This window comes from Nilaparvata lugens, chromosome 6 (genome assembly GCF_014356525.2).
Source record: "Nilaparvata lugens isolate BPH chromosome 6, ASM1435652v1, whole genome shotgun sequence".
Taxonomy (NCBI): domain Eukaryota; kingdom Metazoa; phylum Arthropoda; class Insecta; order Hemiptera; family Delphacidae; genus Nilaparvata; species Nilaparvata lugens.
Window position 1 is genome coordinate 2,084,616 of NC_052509.1, and position 20,271 is coordinate 2,104,886.

General features: G+C 32.6%; 1 protein-coding gene across 1 annotated transcript in view; it reads right to left on the reverse strand.

Annotated features, from left to right (window-relative positions):
* Positions 1-119: 119 nt before the first annotated feature.
* LOC111048682 (sodium-dependent proline transporter) overlaps positions 120-20,271 on the reverse strand; it is an 82,716-nt gene continuing 62,564 nt past the window's right edge. The window contains exons 4-15 of the mRNA XM_039431327.1: positions 15,183-15,361; positions 14,348-14,442; positions 13,508-13,640; positions 12,869-13,003; positions 11,972-12,075; positions 9,795-10,032; positions 7,848-7,976; positions 5,890-5,989; positions 5,196-5,296; positions 3,909-4,079; positions 2,371-2,497; positions 120-630 (exon numbers count right to left, since the gene is read on the reverse strand). Coding sequence (XP_039287261.1) covers positions 581-630; positions 2,371-2,497; positions 3,909-4,079; positions 5,196-5,296; positions 5,890-5,989; positions 7,848-7,976; positions 9,795-10,032; positions 11,972-12,075; positions 12,869-13,003; positions 13,508-13,640; positions 14,348-14,442; positions 15,183-15,361 — 1,562 coding nt within the window. The 3' untranslated portion in view covers positions 120-580. The remainder of the gene's footprint in view (positions 631-2,370; positions 2,498-3,908; positions 4,080-5,195; positions 5,297-5,889; positions 5,990-7,847; positions 7,977-9,794; positions 10,033-11,971; positions 12,076-12,868; positions 13,004-13,507; positions 13,641-14,347; positions 14,443-15,182; positions 15,362-20,271) is intronic.

Below are 20,271 nucleotides of genomic sequence, written 5' to 3' on the forward strand. Positions count from 1 at the left end.
ATTCAATGGTAACTGTAGGAAAAACTTAATGTGAAATACGTGCGCAAAGTTCCTCTGCTGCACTCAAGAAACCATTCCGCCCTCGCCTACGGCTCGGGCGTAAACGTTTCTTTCGGTGCAGCAAACTGTCACTTTGCGCACTAGTTGCACAAATAACTATTTTAATCATTCATTGAGATTTCAGAAGCGCCTTGTTTGTCATATCATTAAAATATATATTTTTCACCTCAATATGGATTGGAATAGTTTCTTAATGAAAATAGAATACCATATTAAAAACTACTGTATGTAATCGTTGACTTCTCCAACTAATTCACCACTTGCCAGCGTGATTAATTCCCAAATTAATAGATTTGCATCATGAATAATACCTCAATTTCTACAATACTGACGAGAACAATAGTGATTCATATACTTTCAGAGCTACCCATTACCCAAGTTTCTATAATATTTACAGTTCACCAATGTCCTTTGTTTATTATTTCTGAGTCTAAGTTATTCTTTCTAATCTCGGCACACTGATTGGCAACATTAAAACACTCTTAATAAATCAGACTATTCTTATATTGCTGTTGTATGACTAGACTGACGGCTGGCTGTGCGATTTCAGTGATGATTTGAACGTCATTCCTGAAAAAATAGGATAATAATTCATTTATTGATACATATATTCATAATATTTATACTTGTTATAAAATAACATTCAATATTCATCCATTGATACAATGACCTAGTTATAAAATGATTATCTAAGTGGGAGAACATAATAGCCAAGTCCAAAACTGTATTTCCTCTCTCAAATTTAGTTGAAATGTTTTTAAAATAGGGATCTGTTCATAATTCAAAGCAGTTTGGGTTCAATTTTGGAACTACACCTTTTCCAACGGTATTTGAGAAAGTATCAATTGTAATTTTAATTTATAATTTTACTTTTGTAGAGTAATGTAAATACTGGATGTGTTTTATATTGTTTTTTCATATAGTTGTATAAATGAGCTGATAGTTGCAGTGATAGTAGTTTTAATTTTTCTGCTCAAAATGTTCAAGTTTATTTCAATATTATTGAAACTTTCGGATTGTTTAGTGTTATTTTCGGCTCTTATCAACCCTTCGAAATTCAAAATTCATCAGTCATTATCTCGAATACGTATTCTCTGAGTGTTAATCTTTGGTGAAAACAGAAATTTTAAAATTTATCTCACTTTGGACTATTTATGTGCCAAAATCAAGGAATTGAAGAAGTTTTGGGCAATTGCCTGTTTCTCTTTCCAAATATCGTGTTTGTGACTGTTCTAATAGATAAATGAATAATAGATAATTGAGAATAGTCATTTGTATTTGAGAAAACGTCAGATGTAAATGAGAATAATCAGTTGTATTTGAGAAGTCATCACTTGTAATTGAGAATAGTGAATTTTATTTGAGAAAGTATCATTTCAATTTGAGAACATACGATTTGAAATCGAGAAGTTGTCAGTTGTAATTGGGAAATGATTTTCAAAAACCAGTACATCCAGTACTTATATTTTTCATAACTGTACTCATATAGAATAATATGATAATATATTTAATATTCCAATAAAACTTTTAGTTTTTGAATAAAACAATATTTTCAAGCCCCAAAATCCATTGAAGAATTGCCGAATTGTTTGATCAAGAGATTCAATCGATTGATGATAAAGTTCAATTGTGCCGCAAACATAGAGAATTTGATCTTCATCAAGTGCACTGTTTCACAAAAAGTTTGGAGACAAAAGTTGCGTTGCCAATACATACATAGAAATAATCCTCATTAATCATTCGTAAACAGTACAGGGAAAATACTTTCACCATTGAAAATATTAATTTTCCCCCATGCAAAGCCTATGATAGTTGGAATCTGTGTACATAGTACAGTATCCTTTCCTGCTCAAATCAAACCTGCACTTTAGGCTACAGAAGAGTCACGACATGTCAATTGGAAAATTTTCTCATTTTCAATTCATATCTTCTCATTTACATTTGACGATTTCTCAAATACAATTCATTATTCTCAATTACATGTGATGACTTCCCATATACAATTGACTATTCTCATCTACATCTGAAATTATCTCAATTACAAGTGACTATTCTCAAATACCATTGATACCTTCTCAAATTAACTTGATACTTTCTCAAATAGAGTTGGAAAAGGTGTAGTTTTAAGTCAAAAAATATAAACTATAGTCAGTCATTTTGAACAATCAAATTGACATTTTCAACTAGAAATGGATCGAAACTTGTCTACCTGGAAAATTTAATTACAGACTTACATTCAACCAATTATTACAATTATTGACTCAATATATTTTATTATTGAGAAATCGATATTAATGAATAAAAATTCACCATTTTGATGAGACGATGACTTCATGGCTCTTATTTCAGATTCTTTTTTGATGGCGCTCCACTCTTCCTTCAAATCGGCATCACTTGGGCCCCAGTCGCTGTTCGATTTCAATGCTTGGCAGAATTTCTGTCAAATAATACAACCTGGTAAGTTTTTTGCAGATGAAGTCTATTTGCTACCTATTTATACATTACAAAATGTATTCTATTTAGAAGGCAAGTTCAAGCTCATCAGAAACACATATTAACTCAACTTTAAAATTATAATAAACATGAAAACTCTACTAATTTTATAAATATAAAATGAATAGTATCTTTAGAACTAAAATTGATGACTGCATGTCTATCAAATATTGTTCCAAGGAACATGATAGGTCGACTGAAAACAGCCAAGCAGTTTATCCATTCTACGTTATTAAATTTATTGTACCTCAATACTAATTGAGAAATCCCAAATTATGATGAGAAGCTTGTAAAAACCGTACAATTCTCATCCATAATATTGAATTGGTTGAATGATATCAACCGTATTGTTATCAATGTTCTATTATTAGTATGAATTGAATACTTTCGATTATAAAACTCTTCAAATATTCATTATCCATAAATTTGTAAGTAGCCTAATCCTTCAATTATTGGTATTTTTTGTAATCGAAGATAAAAACTAGGGTAAACTTGGTTTTCCCAGTATATTTCTCATTTTTGAAAAAATGATTCAATCTGAAATTGTGGAATTTTATATATGTGATCGAAGATAAAAACTAGGGTAAACTAGGTTTTCCCAGTATATTTTCTATTTTTGAAAAATGATTCAATCTGAAATTGTGGATTTTTATATATGTGATCTAAGATAAAAACTAGGGTTAACTAGGTTTTCCCAGTATAATCTCCATTTTTGAAAAATGATTCAATCTGAAATTGTGGAATTTTATATATGTGATCGAAGATAAAAACTAGGGTAAACTAGGTTTTCCCAGTATATTCTCCATTTTTGAAAAATGATTCAATCTGAAATTGTGGCCACTTTAAGAGGCGAACTCCTCCAACTATTCAATTTACCAAAAATAACTTTTAGTTGAGTTATTTTTGGTCATTTGAATAACTTTCTCAAAAATTGATATTTCAAGAAAATTTTTGTTCTACTAGATCAACAATATCATGAAGAATCTATCCTCTAAATCTCATGGATTTATCTCTTACCGAATTTGAAATGTTCTGTCCCGAAATTTTAAACTTAAGCCGCTCAGTACTCAAAAATTAATGATCGGAAAAAAATGTTTTCCTGAGAAAACTTTTTCATTTTGATAGCTTGATGATATACAAATCGAAAAACTTCGAAAAATATCACCAGTAGGAAGTTTATTTTCAGCCCTTGCACAGCCTTATTGCATTATTCACCATTAAGAGTTTGAAAATAGCTTCCCATGGCAGTGGTTCGGAACCCACCTAAAGCAGAGTGCCTCATTACTCACGCACAAGTCAAGATAGATCTTGTGGACGAAAAGTGGGTAGAAAGTAAATTGGAATAATTTACTGACCTCTTTGAATGTGGGGCCTTTCTGACGCAGCACAATGGCAATGGCCCACACTGGGATCTGTAGGGTTGAGAGGCCGGCCAATACCCAGCCTATGCCATCAGCCCAGTCTGGGTAGTCGTAGTTCTCGTAGTGCAGAGGCTTGTAGTCGATTAGCGAGTAGATGAAAATTACCTGAAACATTACACATTTTCTTATCCATCCATTTATTCTTCTATGGCTTTTATTGCTTGAGAGATCCTTCCGGGTGTTCTGCCTCGTCGTATTACAAAATGTATCTTCCTATTTTACCGGTACCGTAGTAAGATTGCAGGTTATTGTATTGGGCTAGAGGTCTATTACTGGAATTTTTCACCTCCTGAAATTTTCTTCAATATCACTTACTATAATAATTATGTGAGCTGCCAGGTTGATGAATCAATTTGAACGACTTTTTAAGAACATCAACATAATAAAATCAAATCAAATCTATTGCCTCAAAATAATATACAAACACAATACATAATGTATAGAAATAAATAATCACTTGAAAGTACAAAAATAACACTGTTCTTGCTCGATTTATAATATTTGTATACGATTAGACTTGAACATCGTATAAAATAGTTCAAATTGATTCATAAAACTTTGCATGGTTGGAAGTATGTCATCAAACAAAATATCAATAGAGCCGATTTTCAAGATCCAAATACTAGACTCTCAATACCATTTATTAGTTTCCCGGTGGTTCGGAAATCACGTAAAGCTGTATATCCTATAATCAGTCTCATTTCACACTAAAACTAAAACTCATATGTGGTCATCATACTTGGTAAAAAATGATTGATGATAATTATCCATTGTGAGTGACAAATGAAATTATTATTCTGTTTGATTAAGGGTATTCTGTTGTTTTTTATCATATTTTTTATATTCAATTTATATAATTACAATTCAAATTGGTAGGTATCAGTTGTGCTTATTGTTTTGTAGTTCATCCTTCCATGTAGGTACTTATGAACAGATCTTTCTGTACGATAATAAAAATGTTCATCAGATAGAAAATGAAAATGATTCAGAAAATATTCTTGATTGATTTAAAATTACTCTAATATTGCAATTTAGTAGGATATGTGATGTAAAGTATGATTTTTAAATTATAAAGTATTTAAACTAATATTTTAAGTAATTATGACGTTGTTATTTTTTATTTGTAGTTACACGTTATATGCAGCTCATGTGAAACAAGCCCAAGCTGACATTGCAAAACAATGTGGAACTGTGACTTGTGACTGTGAATTTGTTACTCACTGATAGGATGACAGGGGCGAAGAAACACCATGTTATCCTCCAATAGAAATTCGGGATGAATCCAAGCATGTAGCGTAAGTCTTCACATAACCGTTTGATTCCTGAAAGTATTATGGAAATAATTTTACATTCATGCAAAATTAAATGATTTATTGCAAATACTTTCTTTGTTGTCAAATCCACTTGATTGAATCAACTTGAATTTAACAATAATGTTGATTTGACTACAAAAAAAGTATTTTTCAATTATGGAGTAGTTCTACAACATCAATAATTAGGTATTCATCAAATCTAATAAACCATTAATGATTTTACTGATAAAATTTATTATATATGCAATGGTTGAAATTGTATAAATTTAGATTGAATACATTCTGGGTCACTGAAAGTTGAGACTTAACATATAGGTAAGGTTTTATACGTTTCGAGCTATGAAGGTCTTGGAACCCAAGTTTTGACATTTTATAAACATAATATTCATCACGGTATTGAAGAATATTCTTATAAATGATCATCAGAATGCTCTTTCAATCATTCTATGATTACAAATTATAAATAATACATTTCTTCAATTATAATTCTCCCATTGATAAGCAGATTGATTGATTGATTCTAATACGGATCAGATCATTGATTGTAAAAATGCGATAAATCTAGAACAGAGTATGATACGATTCAAGTCAGGGGAACTTACCATAAATCCAGCTTAATGCTATACACTCGAATATAGCAATGAATAATACGGCTCGTCCACCTCCGTAGTTATCCATCAATGTTAAAACATAGTTACCTCCCTGCAAAAAAAAACATGTATTGTAATTTTGTCAATGAAGAGAAGTAATTACTATGAATATTCCTTATTTTATACTTGCATATCTAACATATTTCTTGGAGCTCTTATTAGAAATTTCTAATAATTCCGTAGGATCGAGTTCTCTGAGAATTGATTGTAATTTCAAGGGAGTTGAACATCCATTATAGTTTGAAGCATCAAATACCAGCATTTCCTCTAGGTACTGATAATGTTCCTAGCATACCAATTTTCATCTTTTTACTAATTAAAAGGAATTTCTAATTGGAAGGAATTTTTCTGATACTCAGACTAATTTTCTATGTCATATTACAAAAAAATTGGTTAATGCCTGAAGATTCAAAAATGTATGACCTCCGTGCATATTTGAATAAATTGTTGAATGTAATTATTTGCATAACATGTTCATTGATCATTTGTGATGTGAAAAGCAAATAGGGACCAGTTGTCTCAATAAATCAAATTTGAGATATCATTTTTCCTCAATAAAGGAGACTATTAAGAACAATTTGAAAAAATTCAGACTGATATCTTGAAAAATGACTGAGTTATGCCTATTCAAACATAAAAACAGGAAAATGTGGGTTTCGCAAAAACGCATTTGAAGTTTTTTCTTATTCAAACAGTCTTTTTCCTCAATAATCGATATTATATAAGGAATGATTTAAACATAGAAATGAAGAGGAGGAAATTATCTCTAAAATGAGACCAATAAACACTACATTACATTATAATTTATTCTTTTATGGACCATTATGCTTCTGGTGGTTCCTGTAGAAGATGGCCCGCATTGAAGTTCCAATGGGCCTTCGTTGATCTTGTCACCAATAGTGACAGAAGGGCACAAAATGTCATTGGACTTTCATTTTTTCTCTTCAATTAGTAGACTATCATGAGAAATTTGACATCAAATTTAGATTCATGTCTTGATAAATAACTTTGAATGACAAAACAGGAAGATGCGAGCTATAAGAAAAGCAAGTTTAAACTTTTTTCTCAAAGACTCAGGCTCAACTTTTGATATTTTAAATAACTAATAATACAAGAATTGTGGAGACTCTTGCTAAAATGTGAGTGTAATAATTATTGAACATTAAAATAATCAAATTCAACTTTTTAAATGGACCGTTTTCGCTTCCTAGTGGTTTCCATACAAGATGACCCTGGTTGAGGTTCTGATGAATGTTCATCAACGCAGTGACAAGAGGACACAGAATGTCCTTGAACTCATCTTTGCAGTATCGTCGAATATTCTTGTGGGTAATTTGGGTACCTACCAATTATATTGAAAAATACCATAGTGAATAATGTAGTTTATGATGTTAAAAATTTTGTTAAATAAATAAAATTAGATGTTTTACTCATGAACTAAAGTTTCTGAAAGATGACTGATTCAAGCTGAAAAGGGGGCCAGTTGTCGGGCAATGTTATAACTCCATAACGACAACTGGTCCCTTTTCTACAACATTACATGTGTTCATATAATCAACATTATTCGATATTTCCTAGAAAAAAGTTGATTCTTCAATCGATTCTGACCAACAAAGGAAATGTTACTGCATGATAATCGATTGAAAACTCGAAATCGATATTTTTGACCCTAATCTCTATTATTGTCTGCGCTGAAAATTTTACTCCTCCGACAACTGGCCCCTTTTCGCTTTCCACATCACATTTATTGATAACTTTGAACTACTGCAAGTCATTCAATTTTGAAATTTTATACAGTATTACCCATTGAGCATTATTGGCTGAAACGTTTTTCTCCCAAAATGTTTCAATGATGAAGGTAAATTGCTTTTTAATAATATCTGTCAAAATAACCAGCCGCCCATACTCACGTGTGTCACACATGTAAGACCAATTAGGTAACATATAACCGCTGTGCTGATGCAGAATATCAATTTATGGTTTCTCAAACCCGTAAATTCATCGGATATACTTGTTAGGACGTTCTCCAATAATGCGAACTGCAAATAAGAAAAATAGGATATCAAAACAACATTGCGCCATTGATATATGCAAATATGAAAAATAGGATATCAAAACAACATTGCGCCATTGATATAACATTTTTTTAAATTAATCTGGAATTTCAAAGACATTTGAACATGGTCAAGCAGTGTACGATTCACAAGCGTGCACCGGAGTTATAGATAGTAACTACATTATTTATTTATTTATGTGTTAATACAATTAACAAATATCGTATATGTTACAGTGCACTCTTTGTGAACAACCATAACTGTTTTGACAATGTTCAAATGTATTGACCGAGCTTGGTGAAGCCGGACATACGATGTTGAATATTCATATCTCAGTGTGCCCTAAAATGATTAAATTCTCACAACATTTCCACCTAAACTTCTCTAAGGGAAAGCCCCGAAAACGTAATCTACGTTATCGCAAAACTATAGTTCACATGTGCCTGAGGTCGAATCATAATTCCAGGTTCAATCCAACAGTTGATTAATCTCCGTTTAAACGGAGATGGTGCATACAACCCTTAGTGAAGCTTAAACCATAGAGAAAATATAGCATAAGAAGATATCCCATGTAATAGGTTTTTTATGTTACAATTTTCGAGCCAATTCTGTGTTAATTCAAGCCGATTACTGTCTATTATTAGTGTTTTGTTGTGGTGAGAGTGAAGAACGGCACAGTTAGAGAGACTACCATCGGCACATAGCTTAAGAAAAATAACTACTAGGACTATCGGCTTGAGTTAAAATTGGAACATAAACGCCCTATACCATATGGAATATCTTCTTGTGCTATCTTTTCTCTATGATTAAACCCTCTGTTGCATTGTCAATAATAATATTGACTGTGGCTTAAATTTTAGATAATCATTATTCATTTGTTTCCAGTTATCAAGTCGGTCCCCATAAAACTCAACTACTTTTAATGAGAATGTTTGCAACACTCATATTGTAATGTTAATTTCCAGTTGTTTATACTGTATTTCACAAAATAACTACCAATTATATATCGATCATTTATTTCTAGCCTACTTGAAAGTTTTAGGGCCGGTTTCCGAGCTCGGGACTCATCTAAGTTCTAGACTTTAAACAGATGGAGTCAGAAAATTGACTTTCCGAAACGGGACGTAGTCGCAGTCCTTATGATAGGTAATCTTTATTTTTTCATTTGTATGATTGGAAACGTTTTTCCTTGACGGAATGAAACATTCCTAAATAATTCAAAATATATGAAACTTTACACTGTTTTCTCTTTATTTTATTCCGTGTTCAATTTTCTACTTTTTCGAAATTTAATTTAAAAATCGTTAGTCGTTTTACTGCGACTACGCCCCGTTTTTGAAAGCCAATTTTCTGACTCCAGCTGTTTAAAGTCTAGAACTTGGCTACATCCCGAGCTCGGAAACCAGCCCTTATAGTATAGAATCACTAGTAACCTTTCTATTTGACTGGATTCGGGATTCATCCAATTATGACTTGGACACTTCATAATGGGATAAATACCTGCAACCGGTTTGTCATTGAAGGGCACTAAAAAGGAAAAAGGGCACTATTAAAAAAAAATAGTATTTGTCATCGGTTTGTCATCGAAGGGCACTAAAAAGAGAAAAAAGGCAATATTTTTTTTCGAAGGGAAAAAGGGCACTATTGATTCTATAATATTAGCCTAATACGAGTATAATATGGAACTATTAGGCCTACATAATTTGAACTATGATTTTTTCATGATGACTATATTCTTGCAGTTACAGAATCAAGAAATTGATGAACATCTATAATGCAATATAATATGGCTTGAAAATTCACCTCACTATCCAGCCCGAGTATGAAAAGCATGAGGAAGAATAGGACGGACCACAGCTGAGGGAACGGGAGCCTCAGTAGTGCCTCAGGGTAGGCCACAAAGGCAAGGCCTGGACCCTCCTTCACCACGTGGTTGATGGGCACCTTGAGGTCATGTGCCATGGCGCCCAGGATGGAGAAGGTCACCACGCCCGAGATTATGCTGGTTATGGTGTCCATGATACTCACCACAAGTGCGTCTCTGGTGGAAAAAAATAGGAGAAAAGGTGAGTTGAAAGTTTCTCATTTACAAAGTACATCCTTATAATTTGGAAAAGTATTTCAAGATTGTAAAGGTGAGTGGAAAGTTTCTTTGATAAAATAGATTCATTCATATAATTCGGAAAAGTATTTCGAGATTGGAAAGTTTAATTTATAAATTATTAGGTTAATTTTTCATATTATTTTTTGTAAAAGTATTTCAAGATTGACAGAAGTCGTTTTAGAGAGATGCTTCAATAATAATACAACGCGGGAGATTATGCGTGTCATATTATAGTATCATACAATAGCTTAAGTAGATATCCCATGGTATAGGGAATTAATGTCGCAACTTTTGCTGTTATCTCAAGCCGATTACTGTCGATTATTACCAGTTCTTACTGTTTTGTTGGGGTGAGAGTGTATGAACGGCACAATATGAGAGACTACCAGCGTCACACAGCTGCATGGGAAAAAACTACGTGAACTATCGGCTTGGGATAATAGTAAAAGTTGCGACATAAACGCCCTATTCCATGGGATATCTACTTACGCTATTGCTTCTCTATGATAGTATCCAGGATGATATTAGAGAAAAGATAGCTTATGCTAGCAAAAAGCTATTTTTGTGTAGTTGAGAAGTTGATATTGTGGTAATTATTCATATTAAATAAAAAGACTGAGAAATTGTCAAAAACCACAGATTTTATTGAAATATAGAAAGACCGATTTCGGTTGTTACACCATTGTCAATCTCTGATAAACTCTTATCACTGATAATTATAAGTTTATCAGAGATTGACAATGGTGTCTTAAACTTAGCAGTGATAAGAGTTCATCAGAGATAGACAATGGTGTAACAACCGAAACCGGTCTTTCTATATTTCAATAAAATCTGTGGTTTTTGACAATTTATTTATCACATTGTGTGCAAATACTTAAAATGAGGAAAGGCACAACAGGCTCATGCCCAAAACTGTCCCATTTCCAATTTATACTATACTGTCCGAATCAAAATGTTGGTTATCTCATTTTCACTTTTCAAAATACAATTTATACTCTTCAATACTCAGATACTCAGACTTCAAACGAGCAAATTTTGAATCAAATATATACTATTGGAGCCTTAGTTTTTCTATTTAACAAATAACTATCTCCTTTCTTTGATGATACTGACCACGAGTTGGAATAGAATTTAATGTAAAACAGTATCTTGAATAGTTTCTAAAATGAATAGATTTGTTCATATTATTTGAAGAAGTATGGTAACACCAACCACATGGGCTTCTCTGTTCAAATAGAATAAGGGCCAAGACATACACAGCGTTTTCTCAGGCGTTTTCAGATCAGTCGGCACGGCAGGAAGCTCATGGTTGATTGGATTGTTGTTCGGGAATCAGCTGATAAGCAGCTAATCGTATAGTAGAGCTTTCTGCCCTGCTAACTCTTCTGAAAACGCCTGAAAACCCCGCTTTGTATGGCTTGGCCCTTGAACAGGTGAGATTTTAAGTTTCTTACATGAATTCATTATGTGAAAGTTTTCATGCTTATGGAATATTTGCATGCTAGCAAGGTGGATTTTGGGAATGCTCATCAGATTATGTTTTCTAATATATGGTAGACTAATGAAATAGAAAATCCAGCCTAGAAGCAATAACAAACTAAATGTTGCTCATGTCTATCACAATACATTCCAAATGTAAATCTTGTGTTTGTGTGTGTGTGTGTGTGTGTGTGTGTGTGGTGTGTGTGTGTGTGTGTGTGGTGTGTGTGTGTGTGTGGTGTGTGTGTGTGTGTGTCTTGATGATGTGTGAACACAGTGAGCGGTCAGTGGTTAAAGTGGCCTTGGAATATTTTTTCGGTGGTTTTCGGAATGCCTGAACGCTCTCAATATGTACACGTCCCAAGAGTTGTAATTTCATCTGAAATTGTTCAGTTACCTATAAACATTGTTGCGGAAATCATTGTAGCTGCTGTACATGATCAGTCCTCCCATTGATACACTCAATGAGAAGAACATCTGACTGGCTGCCGCTTGCCAAACCTGTAAAATTAGAAAGGAATATTAATATAATGACGTGAAATGTGAATTTAAAATTTGAAAAATTAATATTCTTGATAAAACTGATTTGTCTGTTGAATTGTGTAAAATATAGCTAGTTGATCTGTTGAGATTCTTCCAAAGTATTGTGGATTACTAAAGAAAAATTATTATTCCTGCAGAATGTAAATATTCCAGAATTTCCATCCCTTCCATTTCAATTAATTTCCCTTGCATTATAACGTTATGTTTACATTGATGGATACAATATCATTCTGAACTATGAATGATTGGGAAAGGAACAACATGCTTTAAGCCCAAAATTGTTCCTTTCCCAAATTTAGATAGAAATTTTCCAAAAATAGGTTATGTTATATCATTATTATTATTAAACGAAAATTCAAATTAAATGCTGTAATTCACCCCGAAGACTTCTGCTACTGCAAATATTGACAACATGGTAAACAGCTAGATGGGATTTCGATGAGCGCTAATATTAAAAAATTATTTGTCAGCCCGGGAATCGAACCCAGTACCTCCCAATTGCCGTGCAGCTATGTATCTCACTTTAAAAGTTTTGTCTAATTTTGAGTCCAAAATATATATAAACTAGGAATTCTACCCATGTTATATATTATTCTATCCATCTCTATATATCATTATATTATAAGACAGGTATGATATAAGGAATTATATTTTAAGACAGACTAGAGATATATCTTAGTCTTTACTTTCTCATACCTTATGGTAGCTAGTTCTATAGTAGGCTGTATTCAGATTGTATTTAAATATCCACCTGTATGTCAAGTAGCTTTTTCCACGTCGGTGTTATGAAGTAGAGAACTCCTGTCATAGCGCCCTCTTGCATCAATCCAGTTATCAATAATGTGAAAAGGATTATGTAGGGGAATGTGGCAGCGAAGTAGACAACCTGTAATCATCAAATCAAACCAAAATCAATCATTTATTCAAATAGATAAATAAATGGACAAAAACAAAATTGACAATTCATTCCAATTTCAGTTCCAGAGCTCTTTTTGAAAATTTGAGATGTTATTTTAAAAAGAAATGTGTTATAAATTAACGGCTTTGATTTATTCCGTAGTTATACTGGCGATATTTCGTGTTATTGTGTCCTGGAAAAAGCGGCAGTATTCAGAAAGAAGAGCTCTTGTTTATTCAATCGAAAACTAATAAATCTCCCTATGAAAAATATGATCAATATTTCGCAATTATCAAACAATATTTGCAAACACGACAATATAAACAAATTTTTATTGGCATAAATCAGCGATAAACAATTATTTGATAACTAATCTTATGAGTCACGTTTTATTAATGGATAAAGTGACTCATAAGACTACTTATATAACAACCAGTTCAATGTTAGGATGAAAACCCTAGAAGAAATATTCAAAATGAGTATGAACTTTACCTTGCCGGATGTTTTGATGCCTTTGATTAGACACAGAACGACTACAATCCAACAGGCTAATAGACAAAGAGCCAAATCCCATTTGATAGGTCCCAGATGCTCTATTCCATCAGATAGGTGTAGAACGTGTCTCCTATAGTAAAAAATGAAATATTTATTTTCAATTCGACGTGAATATTGATAAATTCTCATATTCTGGTTATGAAGTAGTATGAATTAAACAGTATCATACCACACAATCTAATTCGTACACAATTAGTTAACTCAGTATGAATTTCTTATTTTACTGGTTCTTGTTATACATTGTTCATTGTAATGTACTAATGTTTAGTTGGAAAGTGAAACTTGTTAGACTAAATATCTGCTTTTACATCAGCGTGTGATTAATTGAATTGTTAATAATTCTATTTGTTAGCATTCATTACAAATATCTGTGCATCGTATTCAGTCAGAATGGAGGATTTATTCAACAAAAGAAAATTTGAATACTTTCAACATCTCCATGATTATTGTAGATTATGGAAGAATACTTACTTACATTACTCGATTAGGTACGGTAACCTAGCTTGAATGATTGAACAATATATAATGTTATTATGCTCTCTTATCTAACTCCAACAATATTTTTCAAATTTATTTATGAATTAAAGACTTGGCCTACTCCAACAAACTAATATCAATTATTGGTTTGGTTCATAGAAATTTAGAAAAATTAATACGGTAATAAGTTATTTTTATTGTCTTTGATAGAAACACGTCATATTTGAATCTTCTGAATTAAATTAATCAACTCATAAATAATACGGTAGTTAACACAGTCTACTGATTTGAAATACTTACTCCCAATACTGTAGACTTGCTGTTTCTTTATTGCTATGATCAACTATTATTGTGGCGTTATTTGTCGTATTCGTTAGTGAGCTATTCAAATGTCCCTGAAAAAGAAAATGTAAATTATGGTAACAGCCCTTTTCCCAACAGAATCAGCATGGTTTCTTTCTTAACGATGGCATTATTAATTATATCATTTATCACAAAGGAAACTAGTTTTTACTATTGCAAATAATAAAGTATCTGTTACTATATTGAGTTTCCCCGTAGATACTGCCTGCCTGGAAAATATATGTTGATAGTTATCCATCTTTTTACTAAATATTATTACTATGGTATTTTTATAACTTTAAAAAATCAGAGTGTGAGTGTCTTTTCACTTTAAAATTATACAAATTCAATAGTAATGGAAAATATAATATGATTATGAGTCTTATACTGACTGTTATCTCAATAATTTTGTCCTATATCTAGATCACAACCAGCATACAGAATTCTTGATAATTCAAAGTTGAATGGTACAGAGGTGAGGTGACTTTTTGCTAAGAGAGAAGAGTCCAATAACAATAAATAAACCTCTGGAAAATTACAAATTATACAAAAATAGTTTAACCTCAAATAGAGCAGCAAAGAAAAAATAATCACAAAAAATCAAGTATAAAAACCCAACCTCAAAACATTTTGATCGAAGCCTTTTGCTGTGCTGATGCCACAACATGTATGACAACATGTGTACACACATGTTCGCCATGCATGTCCTATGGTTACTTGCCAGCCTTACTTATTTAAAATGTAATACACAATCTATTAATTAAAATCAAACCAAATGTATTAATGCACTCACGAGGGTGTTGGTGTCACCTCTAACATAGCAGGTAGCCATGTCAGCCCAGGCCGGGTCACATTTGCTCCAAGGCACTTCGGACGCGAATGATGACACCATGTAGTGCACCGTGTAGGACATTATCACATTGTAGTAGATGCACACCATTATAGACACCATTACCATCGCACACCCCACTCCTGTCAATTCAAATAAAATTTTAAATGTAAATGTGATTGTAAAGACATGCAAACAATAAACAACAATAAATTAATAGCATGAAATATTGATGGAGTAATATGTTAGAAAGCATGATAATTTATTTACTTATACTTTGATACATAGGTTACAATATCATTAATCAATTGTTAACAATTAGATTTTTCGCCACACTGCACAGAAAGCAGCTGTTTTCCAGTCCCTACGTAGATCTGAAAGACCTTGTTTGCAGACGACGTCAGAAAAGGGTTTCTTTTCCGGTCTAGGCCAGAAAGTTGTCTCTTTCCAGCCGCTCATGGAAGTAGTTAATAAGTCATCCGCTAGATCGGGCGAGTGTCCACTTTCATCATCAGCTGAAGTCGCCATGATTTCAGTTCCAGTTTCGAATCAAACTAATTCGCTTCGCAACCAGTTTTATTCAATTATTTATTGTTGATTAGTGCATTCCGAATTTTCAAAAATGCTCGGACTGTGGTATTCCAAGTGAAATTTCAAAAGAATCTGAAATCCTGACTGCAAATCTTCTACCACTAAAATCAAGAGATAGGTACGATAGCTTAACGAGTATTCTTTATTTATTTTGTCAGCAATACTTGTAGTGTGGCGAAAAATATCGTTCGCACCACGGGCAAAAATGTTTTTCCAGCTCTCAATCTTTTCTAGTCCTCGGCCTACGGCCTTGGACTTGAAAACCGATTTCGAGCTGGAAAAATCTCATTTTCTGCTCTAGCTGCGAAATATACTATATCTGTTAGCCAAGTGAATGTAATCGATAATAATAATATCGAGTTATACAATTATACAATTATAATTTATTAATGAACAATATTGATTATAAAATGAATAATTCGAATCAATACCCATTCCATCTTCTGTTAAAATGCAATGCAACACATGTATACAATGATCTTTATTTGAGCCAGAGTACATCAGTACATAAGCCAGGTCACATACAAATTTCTCTGCTGCATATCCATACTTTCTCACTATAAAATTAAACTTTAATTTTAAAAAACACTTATGGAGTGAAAATGCACTTACATTGGTAATGACGATCATTTCGACCTGTTGTTGGTCATCATCACACTGTCAATTTGACAGTGATTTCAATTGACTGTCAATTCGATTTTTGATGATGATCAACAACAGGTCGAAACGATCGTCACTACCAATGTAAGTGCATTTTCACTCCATAAGTGTTTTTTGAAATTCAAATACAAATTTCATTATACACAATTAGATACAGTCACAATGCTAAGTACCTGGAATAAAACTCAATTTCACAGTAGTCAAACACAATCTAACAATTTTTCTGTTCAATTATTCATTCTCATTCAGCTCAATTGATTATCTATCATCTATTAATAAAGATAAGATGAATTACCGTAATTTTAAGTACAAATTCCTTCCATCTCTCGAGCTAAGAGCATCCCTCATTGAAAAATGCAACGCAACAAAAGTATTGAACTGTTTCTGCGCTGAACGCGTCAATGTAAATTGGACAGTAAGTCATCGTGTCAGAGTTTTGTGATACATCTGCTATTTCTCATTATTTTCTGATGCCTTCAATAATGGTTGGCAGCGCGGATGGATGGAGGAGCTCTATGTTCGTCATTATTTACAACACTTCAGCACTTCATCAGATTGAGCGCTGACGATTTATCAATCATCCCTCTCGTTTGCTCCTCTCAACAAATATCGAACTCACAAAGAGATTTCGCTGAATTATTCATTGAATGTTCTCTCAGTATTCTTCCTATTTGTTTCTTTTCATTTCCTGTTTTCCCAGAACTTTTCTGTGTCTAATTTTGAATGTATTGTCAATTTTCAAAGAGGTATTTGTGACTGAGGTCTTGCTGGATTATTATTCAGTGAATTTCTCTCAATATTCTTCACATTTGGTTCTTCATATTTCTTGCTCTGCCAGTACTTCAATATAGAATTGAATGTGAATTTTCAAAGATATGTATGTGATTTTTAGTCATAGCATTTTTCAGTATTCATCCAACTTGGTTCTCCATATTTCCTGTTTTGCCAGCACTTTCCTGTGTCTAATTTTGAATATATTGTACCTACATTCTCAGAGAAGTATGTGACTTTGAGATTTCGGTTGATTATTTTATTCACTAAATTTTTCTCAGTATTCATCCCACTTGGTTCTCCATATTTTTTGTTTTGCCAGTACTTTCCTGTGTCTATTTATTATAGAATAAATATGTTTTTTTTAAAGATGTGTGTGATATTTTGCTGAATATGCATTGATTTTTTCTCAATATTCTTCCTGTTCAGTTCTCCATATTTCCTGTTTTGCCAGTACTCTCCTGTGTCTTATTTTGAATAATTATATGACTTTGAGATTTCGGTTGATTATTCACTAAATTTTTCTCAGTATTCATCCCATTTTATTAATTATGAACAATTAATTGATCAGGTTCGACTTGGAAACTCTGACACCAGACCTGAGCCAGTTAGATCACTCGATATTTATTTCAATAATGATCAAATGAATTAGTCATTCAAATACCTTAATACTTCCTGTTCTGTCACTACCCTGTTCTTTCAGTACTTTTCTGTCTTTATACGACTTGGTTTTGTTATAGGCTACCTCTAGTTTTGCCTTCTCTTGTTTCAAGTAATATGAGATGGCACTAGTTATTGAATTTTTATTATGAGATTTTAGAAGCATAAGTAGATGTCTTTAATTCTCAATACTTTGTGATTACTTTTCCAATACGGTACTTCAGATACGTCATAACAGTCTGAACTGCTATGTCAGACTGCATTCAGACTGCTATATCATATCTAAAGTACCATATTGAAAAAGAGATCATAAACAAGCAGTTTGTAATGAAAAATAAAATTGGAGATTGATTTGTAATTTTTTCATAACTATTCTGATTTTTAAATTATTCCCAACATTATTGTGTTAATCATCGTAGTTATTTTGTGTTTTCTGTGTATTCTATGTTCTGTAATTTTGAGCAGATGTACCCTAAAAACTTTAAATCAAGTTTGAGCTCAAACTACTTGTATTCTCATCACACATGCTATTTCAAATCCCTTATTCAATTTCGTAATTTTTTTGAAATTTCACTAACGCAAATCTATTTATTTATTTATCATTCACAATCAACTTAAGAATTAAAGAAACAGACTACAGTCCAAAACTTCTTTTCATCCCAATTACAAAGCTTCATAGTAGATTTGTTTCAATACTTCTACTTTTTTCAACATAGAAACGAGTTTCCTTCAAGTGGAGTCGAAAATTAACAAATATTAATGTTATACACATTACATCACTTAAGGGTTTGTTATGAAAAAGAATGATAGTACCAGGCGAAGTTAGGACTTTGAATTAAAGCCAACACTTTCACAAACATTTGAAAATTTCATTATAATTTTGTGAATTGAACATCACTGTGATCCTAAATCTTTTCTCTCAGTGTGATCTAAACATTTTCATCTTTTCTCTCTCACTGTAATCTGAATAAACCTTCTCATCGTTTCTCTTTCTTTCTTCCTTTTCTCTCTCACTCTAATCTGAATAAACCTTCTAATCGTTACTCTCAATTTCTTCCTCTAGGAGGATGGATCAAGCATCATCACTCGAATACAGCTCTACAGATACAATCGGCAAACTAATTAATTTGGATGACTGGACTTCGCTCTCTGTCTGCTTTGTGTGTCTTCGTGCCCAGTGAACCACGAATGATATGAAAATCCTCTGAATGAGATAGGATTATTGAAGGTGAGATTCTGTAGCTTTCAGCTGTAGTTAACCGTTGATTCGTTCATATCGTTTCAACATTCAACTTAGTTTCTGATCAACTACTTCTACATACACTTGTAAACGACTGCTTATTTTGCAACTGTTGCACGATTGAGACAGATTTCCCTGTCTCAGTCACCCTGTTCAGTTCAGTGAGGTCATTTATCCCACCAGTTTTAGTGGGACTATTTCTATTAGGTGGGAACCTACCTTTCACTACTTCTAACACAGCTCAGTAATATTATATTTTCAACTAGCTTGTAAACCGTACTCCGCAATGGTCTAATTATAAACTTGACCTACTGAAATCTTGAATAATTTAAAATAGGCCTATAACCATCCTCGGTAAATTAAGAATCTATATGCAGAATTTCAAGTTAATCAGTCCAGTAGTTCAGACGTGATGATGTGTATCATTCCTGAATTTCTTATCCCGTACGTGTATAAGCCAATTCTTTCCTTTATTATTATTATAGATAACAAGTATATGAAACCAAACGTTACCGTGAAACTTGGGCAGTGATGTATTCTAACTCAATTCAACCAAAACTCGCCCCATGATTTTTGAAGCTCTACTGTAGTCTAGTACAATTATTATTCAAAAATATATACAATCTCCTATCCAGAGAATAGAATATAATAGCTGAAATAGTTGTCCTAATATATTTATTGATGTATATCTGGAAATTAGAAATCTATGTACGTACTTTAAAAAAAAAACTTTTATTCATAACATGTTTCAACATATTAACGACATTTTCAAGTGAATAAATGAAATAAACCTAGATAAATGAAACTAGCCCTTACTAAAAAGCTATTATTTTTGTATATTAAAGCTGGATTCGCACACATCAGTGGCAGTGAACAGTGAAAATATAATTCCCACGAGTTCTAATTGGACTATTTCCACTCAGCCTGGCCAAGTGAGAATAGATAATTGACCGAGCGAAGTGAGGTCTAAGATTCAAGTCGACGGTTTTGGATTTCTCTTTGTGTTTAAATGTTTATATGCTGTGCATTTACAGCGAAACGCAGCAATAGATTTTCATGAAATTTGACAGGTATGTTCCTTTTTGAATTTCGCGTTGACGTATACTTTTGACGTTGACTATACTGCATTTT